Source organism: Centroberyx affinis, unplaced genomic scaffold (assembly GCF_046629955.1).
Source record: "Centroberyx affinis isolate AG114_WGS23_722 - 3 ecotype Tasmania unplaced genomic scaffold, CSIRO-AGI_Caff_v1 ptg004194l_1, whole genome shotgun sequence".
Classification (NCBI taxonomy): Eukaryota; Metazoa; Chordata; class Actinopteri; order Beryciformes; family Berycidae; genus Centroberyx; species Centroberyx affinis.
In genome coordinates, this window is record NW_027281945.1 from 80492 (window position 1) to 92970 (window position 12479).

A 12479-nucleotide genomic window follows, 5' to 3' on the forward strand; every position below is an offset into this window, starting at 1 on the left:
ACACATGAACTATAACCAACCAAGTAGTAAATAGCCTACGACTGAGTTAGTGGAAACTTTTGTGATAGGCTACTCGAGCTGTAGTCATGTGACGCTTCTTGTAAAAGTCATGTATTTTATATAGCCTATAAGTGTTATTGTTCGGCATTCTAGCCTATATAAATAATTAGTATTGGAGTATGTCCCTGAATTCACTGTTTGTGTAACTTTTAGTTGTCATGCAAAACAATCAATTTGTGTCTGAGATTGTGCCACTGCAGCACAAAGTAACTCTGTACCATCTGTTTTCTAAAAATAAAACGGCACTCGCATAAATACGTTTACTAGCTACTTGGCCCGTTTGTTATTATTGACGACCAAAACACTTGAATGAGCCACAAGTTGTATTTAGTTCCTCTGACATACAAGAGCTGGAGTTTACAAGGAGCACTTGAAGGCAGCGTTAGGTCACTTTTACTAAATTACAAGCGCACCACCTTCTGTTGCGTCTGTCACTAGATTGGCAGATGCAGTAGCCAATCAGAAGTTAGAAATGTATTTTGGGCAAGCAAAGAAAATTCTGTCATGAGGAATATTGGTGTTAATATTAGAAAATTCAACAATTTGTTAACACAGAAATCAATATTGCAAATTAAATCAATGTTATCTCATAAATCAATAGTCTACTTTGCTATGATTAAATAACAGCATGAGATCACTCATGTTACCGGCTCCTCAGTGATATTTATAGCTGAGAAAGCCTTTGCCCTGTTGTGTAACAACACAGAGGCCACATGTTCTTCAGCAGAAGCTTTAACCGCTCAGTTTATTATTATGGACATTGGTTGAAGCTGATAGTAAAATCCCAATCATCTCCCTCATAAATAACATAAAAATAATGGCAACAGAAAGCATAATGTAGTAGTCATAACAAATACAACAAACTTCAAATGCAAGTGAATTAAACAAAAGGTAGGTATAACAGCTCCACACCACAAAATAATACACATAATTTAAAAAAAAATATATATATATATATATATACAGCCTATACATTATATTGTTAATGGGCAAAATAAATTACAGTCTAGTCTTGAGTGACTTGTAGGCTATTCTATTTCCTATCCCATCCAAGGCAAAAAAAAAACAAAAAAAAAATCAGCAACTAGCCTACGTGTATTTGACATTTACATACTTTACAGTAATGTATAATTTTTCAATATACCTTTCAATAGTACAAAAATCTGTGAAACATTATATAGAAATAATTTATATATTTTTTTTATAATAATCTGTTTATGCTACTTTCTTGTGGAGAAAAACTGTACAGAGTTCTCACTAAACTGTGCAACAGTGGTGAATTTCTAGCCCCACCTTGTGAGATTTGTGAGCTTGTGATCTTTCAAGAATTTTATTGTTGTGCAACAGAAACCACAGGCTTTCTGAGGTTGTAAAACAGTTACATACTAACATATAGTGATTGGTTATTAGGATTATATATTCAACTGCTGTTTCAACTGCTGATTTAAATTCAGTTTGGATGAGAATGACAGCTAAAAATCTAGCATCATATCAAAATGCTGCTGGGTGTCTCTAAAATGTCAACTTTTCAGGAGCTAAGAAAAACAGTCTTGGTTTTAGCTTGACCATCATGTGTTTTGAGTTTATCCAGTGGGTTTTGAAAGGGATTTATCAGCCTGAGGGTCGCAGAGTTTGTCTCATCCGATAGAGGAGCATTTAATCCTTCAATTAAGCAATATTACACGAGAGGGTGCGCTTTACTTAAGCACACCCTCGAGTGTAATATTGCGATTATACAACAGTTACCAACAAAATAAAAGTTATAATCAAAATGTATTCATATTGTGGGGCAATTCGCTCTCAAAATAAAAAAACGTTTTGCTAGTGTTATCTCCGTTTCCCTGGAAATACATGGGGTCTAACTAATAACTGGAAAACAATCAGTCACGTCAGTTGACTCCTATGTAATGAAACCTAGTTTACTACTCCAGCAAGTAGGCCGAGCCTTAGTAACGACCTAGCAACCGAGACGATTTCTAGTCCCTGTTGAGTCAGCCAGCCAACTTGAGCTAATGCTTTCTAGAGATCGTGGGATTTCCAAAAACTGAATAAATACCACACATATAAACACAAAACTGCCTGCTAGCTCAATCTTGTTGTAACTAAGATATCTGCTGAAAAAAAATACGTTTTTCATGGACAGATTTAGCTACTATGTCCGTGAACTTCACATGTATTTTTAAGCTAGTAGCGCCGTGTCACCGACTCACCGGCACAGTTGATGGAGGATGCCAGAGCGTCTGGTAACGTCAAGGCTGAACAGAGTTATATTTAAATATTGTATGATAATATATGGCGGAGTAATATTTAGTGATGAGCACGGCTAGGTGTGCTGTCATGCTGATTTGATCACGTTCTAAATGTCTAGTTGACCAATCAGATTGCTTGGTCGGAACTACCTGTTGTACTGAAGTTAAAACATGAAAATCACCAAAATTGAAGTTATGAGGTCCTCACATGACAGCAGCGATAAGTATTTTTGTGGCAATGTTCACATCCAACAGACTGATTATTTAGAAATCATCACGATGTGGCTGCCCATTAGTGTAACACAAAGTATATAGACATTCTTTCACAGCCAAAAAGCTTTCAGTTTTTTCTTTTATTTGTGTTGATCAGAGCTTTGCATTCTAACAAACACTTTTTCCTGATAGTAAAATCCTGCTCATTTGCCTCTAATGGTTAAGAACATTGCTCCATATCAAGGAACATAAATAGTTTGAAAAGGCACAAAATTGTAGTGTTAACAAACAACACAATAGTTTAAATATACAGGATTCCGTCATTTTCTTTCATATGGTCTAACTGTCTCAAGCAGACATTACACAGAAAAAAAAATGAAATTTACTTTTACATGGCAGATTTTGCACATACAGGTAAACAGCTGCAACATTCACCTCGAGATCATTGTGTTTCAAATGCAGATGAGTAATATGTTTAAAGGCAAAAGGTTCATTTTTGTAAGTCCACCTCCATAATGAATCAAAACTGAATACAAAATGACAGAACACAGACTGGAGACATTTTGTTCAGACAGACTTGTCACCGTCTTGCGTCCCCCGAACTCTTATTTCCTTACACACTTTTTGAGGGGCGTGGCAGCACCAGCTTCAGCCCAATGTCGACCACACAGGAAGGCATATAGGAGAGGGGGATCCAGATCAGCTTGGCGTCCCAGCCGGCGCTGTACCTGGTCCGTGGGTGGGCGGACGTAAGCGCGTGCTCCATGCAGTTGGTCACTTTGGCGAGGTCAGAGTCACAGACGGCATTCATGATCAAACGCTGGACATTGATATCTGCAAATGAAAATCAATACATAAATATTGCATGTGTAAAACCTCAGCATTTCATTTTGATGCATATATTATTTGAGTAAGTTTCATGATGTGGAACCCTTTAAAGTCACAATGAAACTGCATTTTGACAGCATCTTGCTTCCTTAATTCCTTAATTAGTTGGGGCGGGACATAATGTGTGGGTCATTCAAAAGTGTAATCCAATGGGATATCCTTTAGGGAGAGAAAGGCAGTTTTATTTGACGTGAAGGGCAGAGGGGCAGGATTGTTCAAAAAGATTTAACTATTTATATTTTTTGTATGTATATATATTTTTATTGTTAAATAACTGTATATTAAGCCATGCAAAATTAGCTAACAAAGTGAAAAAGTCATTTTTCATTTCAATGCAACTTTAAAACCCATAGTATAACTTCAAAAATCCATGATTGCCAGTCCAAGAATGAGACTGATTTTCTTGGCTCTTGAAAAACTGCCCTTTTGTAGATGCTGCATCAGGTTTTTATTAGACAGCAGAGCTTGTGGATGCAATCAAAGTGAGAGAGGTGAACCACATACAGGTGTTGTGGTACACCTCAAATAAACCAATGCAGTCAATTCAATTTGTCATATCTGTAGATCACCAGTGCAGTGCAATCTGCTCACACTTATCAAGGTACTTGTCTCCATAGCTGGCCTGTACTTCGGGGGTGAGCTGGTTCCACAGGCGATGCAGCTCTCTCTCGATGGGCTCCAGGCTGGTCACTGCAGTCTTGAAAAACCCTGGCTCAATAATGCACACCTTGATTCCAAAGTAGCTTATATCCCTCCTGTAGAGAGGGATATAAGGGAAAAATGCTTGGCATGTTGTATAGCTACCATACTGTGCATGCAATCTCATATACCACATCAACAACAGAGCTTGAAATAGGTGTGTGCCACAGATTTTAACCTTTTGTTTTAGCCTTTTTTATTGCAGACTTGTTTGGTACCTTGAGTTTAAGAAATGAAAACACTGGGAAGGCTGGTGAAGATAGGCAGTAAGCTTTCTGGCGTGAACTAGGCACAACTAATTAAAATCTTTGAGAAGCATGTGGTGAGGACAGCCAATATCCTTCTTGATCGCACGGAGAGGAGAGTCTGAGCTGATGCCCTCTGGGTACTTTAGAGTGCCCAATAGCACTGATGAGAAATTTTTATTGCATTATTTTGAAGTATTGACTCCCTGTCTAGTCTTATCAACCAATATTTAGCTCTATAACAGAGCTGGATGGCGGTTATGTTTTCGACTTTTTCGGTTTGTCTGTTGGCAGGATATCTCAAAAAGTTATAAATGGATTTGCACAAAACTTGAAAAAGATTGGAAAGATTGTTCATGGGGCAAAGAAGAACTGATTAACTTGTCATACCAATTGGCCAAAGGGGGGCGTGGCAGTGGGCGTGGCTTCTCACAAAAAGGCATATAAAGAACAAACAGATTCACGCAACACCATCAAACCTTGCGTGGCAATCAGCAGACATAAGAAGAGGCAAACCCTCCTTTTATTGGCCCAATCAAATAACATGGGGGCACTGGACGGCTCATCGGCTAAAATGCTTAAAAGTGGCAAATCTCATGAATTGTCATGAAAATGTGTGCATCTCCTGATATGAAAAAAGTTGGCAATGTGGCATGGAAGAAATTATTGTGTGGAATTGTGTATTATGTGGAAATATATCTTCACAATTGTATAGTGTTGGCAGACGTATGCCCTCTACTGAGTGCCATCTAGTTGTCTGTATGGCATATGTTGTGGAAAATTGTTATGTGTACTACTGCAATTTGTTGAGTGTAATTAGTTTTGTAATATGTGTTTTATTGTTTTTCAATGTTTGTTGTTTGTTTTTATTATGTGTGTTTACTGAATGCTTTTTTTTTTTTTTACTGTAAACCCTGTTTGCAAACCAAATGTCTCTCATGGGACAATAAAGTGTTCGAACTGAATTTTGACTTGAACAGATTGTTAATCATTATAATCAAGTCTTCCAAAGGGAGAGGCCAACACAAATCTGAACCAGATGAGACTCTGAGCTCAGTTTATGTGTTTAAGTGTAGTAGTATCCAGGTTGTTGTCACAGTACGCTCATATCTGATGTTCCTGAGACAGCGTAGGCCTACCTGAGGCAGTCAGAGAAAGACTCCACAGCAAACTTGGAGATGCAATATCCGCCACCGTTTGCAGCAACCCTACCCAGCACCGACGCTACGTTCACAATGCGGCCGCGAGCTTGCTTGATGAGCGGCAGGAAGGTCATCGTCATGCCAATCACTCCATTCATGTTGACTTTTAGTGTGCTGTGGAAGTCCTCTACCTTCATCCACTCTGAAGGACCCATGGGTAATGAGCGCCCGGCATTGTTCACAATACCCCACAGTCCTAAAAAAGGGAATAAAAGAGACAAAGAGAAAATCTTTTGTGATCTTGCTTGCCTTGTAAAATATGCAATAGATTAGTTAGGTCTTCTTGTATTTGTTAGATAAAATGCTCTCTTGCAAATCATCTCTCACCCTTATCGCCAACCTCCTTCTTGGTCCACTCCATGGCTTTTTGGATGCTGTCCTGACTGGTCACATCCAGCAGGACAGTCTTCAGATAGGGCCCAGCCACCCTCTTCAGATCATCAGCTCCCTTTTCTGTCAGGCAGCCAGCCAGCACGCGGAAACCTTTGCGGTCCAGCTTCTTGCACAGTAGGTTTCCGAACCCTGTGTCGCAGCCGGTCACAAAGATGTACTTGTCGGTGAGGTTCTCAATCTCCAGGCTGTCCCGGTACAGCCACACAACCATCCACAGCACCGCACAGGTAGCAGTGACGTACAACCATGCATTTTCCCTGTTAGGGATTGGAATGGACAATTAAAGTGTAGATGTAGAATAGATTGCTGTTAAATCACCATTGCGTTTTTCAAGATGGTTCCTGTATCTTCAAAGAATGACAACCTATTTAACATTTACAAAAAACAATTCAGACTCTCATAAACACACTTGATTTTAGATTTTCAGGTTCAAAGGTTATAGGCTACAGCTCCCAAATGTCTGCCCGCAATGTGGTGTGGCGATGGTATTATCTTACCCTAAAAGGTCATAGAGAAACTGTGTATCCATATTGCTGCCAGAGAGGTGGATTTTTGGTGACCTGTAGGAATTTGCGGTTGCTGAAAAAAACACAGTAAGCAAATGTCTTGACATGGCAAGTTGCCAAAGCTGATTTTCTGGAGTTTTGACCCCAGCTCCCATTCGCACGTGACACCTAAATGTAGAAGTTCTGTCACGTTTGCAGAAAAAGCTTCATGTATGAAAGGGGTTAAAGTTAGATGTTATGAACCCCATAATTAAATTACATAGAATTAATTTGCTTAGAAATAGTCTAGCCTGACTAATTTTAATTTCAGGAATCTCCAAAGCCTAATCATTTCTGTATTTAATAATATTGTAGGGTTTTATTGAAGCATTGTGCTGTTTTATATGAATATGGAATACAATTAATTTGACATTTGTTAAACATGTTTAGCCCCAATTGTTCACTGAGGGCCTTACTGGAAGGCCTGATGTAATACAGCAGTGCTTCAGGCACATGAGAAATCTTTGGTTAATGCTCTTATGGAACAAAGAAAGGCATTGGTAGGAGTTGAAGGAGGGAGGGATGTCTTGTTTTGAAGCATAAATGTAATGCCCGTGTCAGAGCTGTGTAAGCCTCTCATTGCTGACAGCCTATTAGTTTTCAGGCTTATTAGTGAGAGAAACAGAAAAAAGATATTTTGATAGTCCATGTTATCCATAATATCAAAATGACCTATATTGTTGCTATGTGTGTTAGGCTCAGAGCATTTATCAAAATCATACATGATTACGTAAAACTTTAATTCAGATTAAGAAAAAAAAAGTAAACATTGGATTTACAAGATTTTCACATGACAGCAGTGGATATGTATTGACAATTTTACCAGGCTATATTCAACTAAAACAATTAAATTAAGGTTAGAAAGATAATATAAAAACTCATTTACACTTTGCATGAAGCTTCTCATTACATGACTTAACATTAACTGTGAACAAGTTACACACAGAACATGAATTTAAGAGTGATGAAGGCTTCAGTTAAATTGCAATTCTCGTTACAAATATCTGTGCATTTTCGTACCTTTATCCATTCAATGGCTGAAAAATACTTTTAATTGTTATGAAAACTGTATTATCATACCTTTTCCCCTTTTTGAGAAGTGATAGATCTCCACAGGCTTTCCCTCTTCTTCACTTTCCCTCTCAGACTCTTTGCCCCTCTTACCCCAGAGAGACTGGCAAGGGAAAGGTTTTATCCTTATGGTTTATCCCTTAAGACAAGTCCGCAATTGGTAATCCCCAATCCGTAAGCATTTGGTGTGTGTGTGTGTGTGTGTCTGTGTGTGTGTGTAAGAAATAGGGAATTACAGAATACATACAGAAAGCTCTGTACAATAAGTACACAGAGCCATCAAAGAACTGGATTTTCTAGATCTGCCAATTTATCTAATAGACAATACATTATTTCCTTTCAAAATACATCAATTCCTTTCGAATAGTCCTCAAAAGATCTCGCTTGATATTCCCAACCTGGAGGTTCTGAAGATATATAAGCATGAGGAGGTTTAAATATTTCTTAGTATGGTGTCCCTGTAAACGTCACATTATTTGCTTTACGTTTTAAGAGTGTTAAACAAACTTACTATAATCCCACATGTTAAAGCCTTGTGTGCCCTTAAAAACATTCCACCTCATATCTCATAGGCTCATTCAGTTCACTGAACTGTTACATCAGTTTTAAAGCTGAAAACGTGCTTACAATGTATGCTGTGTACTCTGATATCAGCTCCCCACATTTGCAATAAGTCTTCAAACAAGTCAGTTCACATTGTACACTGTAAACCAGCAGGGGTTATAGTATTGAGTGAAAGTAATTTATTAATGTATCTGATTGTTACAGCTAAGCACAGGCATATTGCTATGCCTCACAAGATCATTACCAGACGGGACTATAATGTGTACATGTGTACAAGCTGAATATAAAACTATGTTATCAATTGGTTCTTAATATTGGTTTCTGTATTCTGATAACGTCTATTAAACTGATGGGGTGTAGCTAGTTATCAAACAGGAATGTGGTGTGGCGGGAGAACTCAGCTGCCGTGTGCCTCGTGACGCAACTTTCCCTCTCAACGTCACACATTCCATCACAAACTAAACACCACCCTACGTAACACACTCGATGCGGTTGCAAAGAAAAGAAAATGAGTCAAAATGAAAACGTTTTTTTGTTACAAACGCAACAAAAGGGCTCAAAGTGATACTTTTCTCACAAACATCAAATTAACTATTTCAAGTATATTTGATTTGTTTATAATACTTTTATACTACAATTCTCTTTACAATACTTCAGTTTTGTTACAATTTTTTTTTTTCTTTACTTTCATTTGCAATATTATTATTTTGTTTGCAATTCTATGTGGCTTTATCTTGACACCATATTTATCTTCCTTTTTGCTATCAACATTTAGTCTGTTCACTCTCAGCACCCATTGCATGCAAGACAGGGGTGGTAGTGGTCCCTTTCAAGGTTTCTTCCATTTTTTTTTTTCTAATGAGGTGTTCGTGGAAATTTGTCCTCATCCTCAGTTGAGGATCTAAGAGTTGGGGGGGGGGGGTGTTCATAATGTGAGCGTTGTGAAGCCCTTTGACTTGACTAGATTAATTATATATCCCTTGCTTGACAAGAACACAAACAGCAGTGCAATTTTACCATGACTTTAATACAAACAAAAGAAACAAAATGTAAAGATAAGCTGTCTGATAAATACAGTATAGGCAATATTACACGCAGACATACATAATTCAGGATTTGGGTGCTGAAAAGAGGCCTTCCTTTAAACAGGTTATTAGACAGGGGATACCACAGAAAGGTAGACAGAGACGGAAAGTTGTCTGTGGCCCCTTAAACCTATTACAAGCAAATTAATTCAATTTCTACATGCTACGCTTTCACATAGAAGCCTCATTTATTCACTTACAATAACCAATTCATTCTGATCAAACTTTCATTTCTGAATGTGAAGACATCCTCACTCCAGCATAAATGCCAGACCTATTTCACTTAACATACAGGCATGATCTTAACACAACTCGCGCACCACTGTATCCCTAGTTAATATCATTAGTCAAGGTAGATGTGCAATTCATTGTCAGATACAACAGATTTTCAACATTTCTCTGAACACAGTTAACAATCAGCACAAGCCCCACTCTGATGAAGATTCAGAAAGTCATTCTTGACAATGAAGTCCTGCATATTTGCTGGTAAGGGTCTAATGGACCAGATTTTTTGTTAAGTTCATTCCAGTGTAGTTTTTAAGCTATAAAGCTAGCAGTCAATCAGATGTCTCTCCCCATAATGTTTATGAGGAAGCCGACTGAAGCTGACCCTTGTGTACATACTCCAGAGCTGTGGAAATGGTCCTCATGTCCATCTCAATACTGCGAGCCCAGTTCTCCACATCCCCAATTTCCTGTTCAACAGAGAATATAGCAACATTAAGGGTGATTATCACTATGTACATTTTCTGTGGACTAACGCTGAAGCAGTGAGCACAACATTTCTACCACAAGGAGTAGCAATAGACAAGTTTTAAAAATGTCAAGTCAGCCTTTCCCCCGAACCGAGGCTACTCATGTGAAGATGATGTAAGCTGGATGACTGTAATTTCATCCAGCTTGTCAGAATGAGTGGAAATCAATTGCTGAATTGCTTACACCTGTCAAATTCGCTTGGATCTAGGGATTTATGACAAGGCCTGTGAAGGTAACTAAAGCTGCTTTTAGTGAAATTGATAAAGCAGTGGTGAGTTTTGACTGAGGTGACTCACTACTTTCACTGTGTACAACAAAACAGATTTTTTTCCCCCCAAAGATTATCTTTTGTGGCATTACTATTATTTAAAAGAGGGTGTCACAAGCTGGATTTGAAGCCATGTTGTCACGAGCACATGGCATGCTGATCCTCCTTTCTTTTTTCCTGACCAGTGTATATTGTAGATTTGGATATGTTTCCTTTTGTATAACAAGAACATTAAATGTGACACTGGCTGCAAATGCTACTGTTACAGATTTGACATTTGGAACCAGATATCCTTTTGTGCTTTATCCACATTTACTTATTACAAGGACAGCAAAGGTAGTTCCAGAGATTATTTTACAGTCAAAACAAGCCAAAATGTGCCATTTGATCTTCTTGAGCCTTCTCAAATGTAAAAGATTATGCTCCATACTTTTGGCATGGATTAATTGGCATATAGCCAAATGACATTTCAGGTTGAATCCATCAAAACCCTTGTTTTTGTTTTTGGTTAAGAACACAGCCTACCTTTAGGGCCTGATTGAAGCCCTCCACCATACTGATCCATTGAGCAGTCTGCTTGGAAAACTGGCTAGCCTGCACTTGGAGAGTTTTCACTTCATGGTCAAGCTTGCGTTGGTTTACGTATGCTTGGGCAACTCTAGAGCAAAACAGAAATCAATAATGAGAGGTGGTATTGTATTGTTAATGTATCAACATAGCATGATGTAACATAAACTCTAGCACGTTACAGTCCATCTGTATTTGGTAATAATCTGGTATTTGGTAAATACAACTCATTCATTTTCCATGCGGCAAAATAATCCTGATGAAAAAGTAGAACCTTGCTTGAAATATTGTGGTCTAATGGTAATGAAATAGTGACCTTTGCCCAAGAGACATTCTACCTACACTAAATCTCACTGAGTTGTCAAAGGATATTCATAAAGGAGCAGTACAACAACGGCCTTTGCATCCAACTCTTGTTCTTTAAACTGATTGTACTGGTTTTATCACAACTTTCACAATGTTAACAATCCCAATGTACCATTTGCTATTGTGTCATAGCATGCCATGTGCCCCATTTTCCTGTGCCAGGAATGGATTGGCTTATAAATACTGAATTAGAGAGGAAACTCTGTATAGTCCAGCTCACTACTCGGTTTGACTTCAAGGAAGGACATGTTTATAATGCAGCAGATTCCTCCAAACTTTTCCATACTGAACTGAAATATTAAACTTATTCTGCATTCTACTGATCCCACTCAGAGGCATGCAGGCCACAGACTTATACAAGAGTAAAACCTGGTATATAGCAAGGTTCACTATCCATCAAGAAAAAATAGAGCTGCCTATTTCACAGACACATGGCTTCTATTGTAGTTGATGCATGGCTACAGTTTAAGAAAAATTATATGTATTTTATAAACATTGGCTGTGTCTTTTTCTGTGTGTGTTGTGAGTGTGGTGGATTTTAGACGAAGTTATACACAGACATAACAAATATACCTTTCTCTGGGTAATACAAATTATAGCCTATTCACTTATCTACCTAAGTAGCATTGACTTGTTGTGAGTGGTAGGGGTCTGATCCTATACCCGAAACCTCAACGACCATTACACTTGTGTTATTAAAACAACAGGAAAGGAAAAACTGTAAGACAAGGAGCATAATCTTTCATACCCAACGTTGAGGTGGTCTACCAGGGCTTCTGTCAGGCAGGTGGCTGCAGCAATAGCTTCACGTCTGCGTCTCTCTGTGCAGGGAAAAATTACAAACAATCTATATTATGGTCAAAAAGTTCTTCGTCACACAGCCACACCGGCGTGTAACTCAGCTTTGTTTTTAGCATCAGCTAGCAAGGTAGCTAGCCAGTTGCAGCTAACGATAGCTAAACCTAGACACTCCTCACCCGCTCACCTTGGAGCTCTTTTCGCTCGTTTTGCTTCGCTTGGTGCTCCTTCAGTAAACGAGACAACATTTTGCTTTAGTAGTCGTTGCGATTATTTCGCTAAAGTATTTTCATTTAGCTGGTTAACATATGTTTTGCAAGCAGAAAGTGTAGAAATGTTAGTGGCTGGTTAGTGACGCTGTCACGAGACTGCTGCCAGGGAGAGCATTACGACAGAAGTGGGCGGGTCGAATATTGGTTCTGATTTTATCGTTTAATTGATGCCCTATGTTATTGTGATGGCGATATCAAATTCAACATCACGTTTTGGGTATCATAAAGAAAAATAGTA

At 38.4% G+C, this 12479-nt stretch overlaps 2 protein-coding genes across 2 annotated transcripts; both read right to left on the reverse strand.

The window, feature by feature from the left end:
* Positions 1 to 3135: 3135 nt before the first annotated feature.
* On the reverse strand, positions 3136 to 7648 carry rdh5 (retinol dehydrogenase 5 (11-cis/9-cis)). Its single transcript, XM_071542854.1, has 6 exons — positions 7575 to 7648; positions 6447 to 6528; positions 5884 to 6206; positions 5494 to 5752; positions 4002 to 4165; positions 3136 to 3356 (listed from the first exon to the last, which is right to left on the reverse strand). Exons 2-6 carry the CDS (start codon positions 6476 to 6478, stop codon positions 3136 to 3138), a joined length of 999 nt encoding a protein of 332 aa, XP_071398955.1. The 5' UTR covers positions 6479 to 6528; positions 7575 to 7648.
* A 1489-nt stretch (positions 7649 to 9137) lies between these two features.
* Positions 9138 to 12354, reverse strand: bloc1s1 (biogenesis of lysosomal organelles complex-1, subunit 1). Its single transcript, XM_071542835.1, has 4 exons — positions 12157 to 12354; positions 11920 to 11992; positions 10764 to 10896; positions 9138 to 9909 (listed from the first exon to the last, which is right to left on the reverse strand). The coding sequence occupies exons 1-4, from the start codon at positions 12215 to 12217 to the stop codon at positions 9799 to 9801; spliced, it is 378 nt and encodes a 125-aa protein (XP_071398936.1). The 5' UTR covers positions 12218 to 12354; the 3' UTR covers positions 9138 to 9798.
* Between the last annotated feature and the right edge of the window lie 125 nt (positions 12355 to 12479).

Excerpts from the sequence above, each read along its gene's own strand:
- rdh5 (XM_071542854.1), bottom strand. The coding sequence starts at position 6,478 with ATGGATACACAGTTTCTCTATGACCTTTTAGG. Across the intron at positions 6,207-6,446 it reads TTTCTCTATGACCTTTTAGG|GGAAAATGCATGGTTGTACG; the intron begins GTAAGATAATAC and ends AATCCCTAACAG. Across the intron at positions 5,753-5,883 it reads GAAGGAGGTTGGCGATAAGG|GACTGTGGGGTATTGTGAAC; the intron begins GTGAGAGATGAT and ends TCCCTTTTTTAG.
- bloc1s1 (XM_071542835.1), bottom strand. The coding sequence starts at position 12,217 with ATGTTGTCTCGTTTACTGAAGGAGCACCAAGCGAAGCAAAACGAGCGA. Across the intron at positions 11,993-12,156 it reads CGAGCGAAAAGAGCTCCAAG|AGAGACGCAGACGTGAAGCT; the intron begins GTGAGCGGGTGA and ends TTCCCTGCACAG. Across the intron at positions 10,897-11,919 it reads GTAGACCACCTCAACGTTGG|AGTTGCCCAAGCATACGTAA; the intron begins GTATGAAAGATT and ends GTTTTGCTCTAG.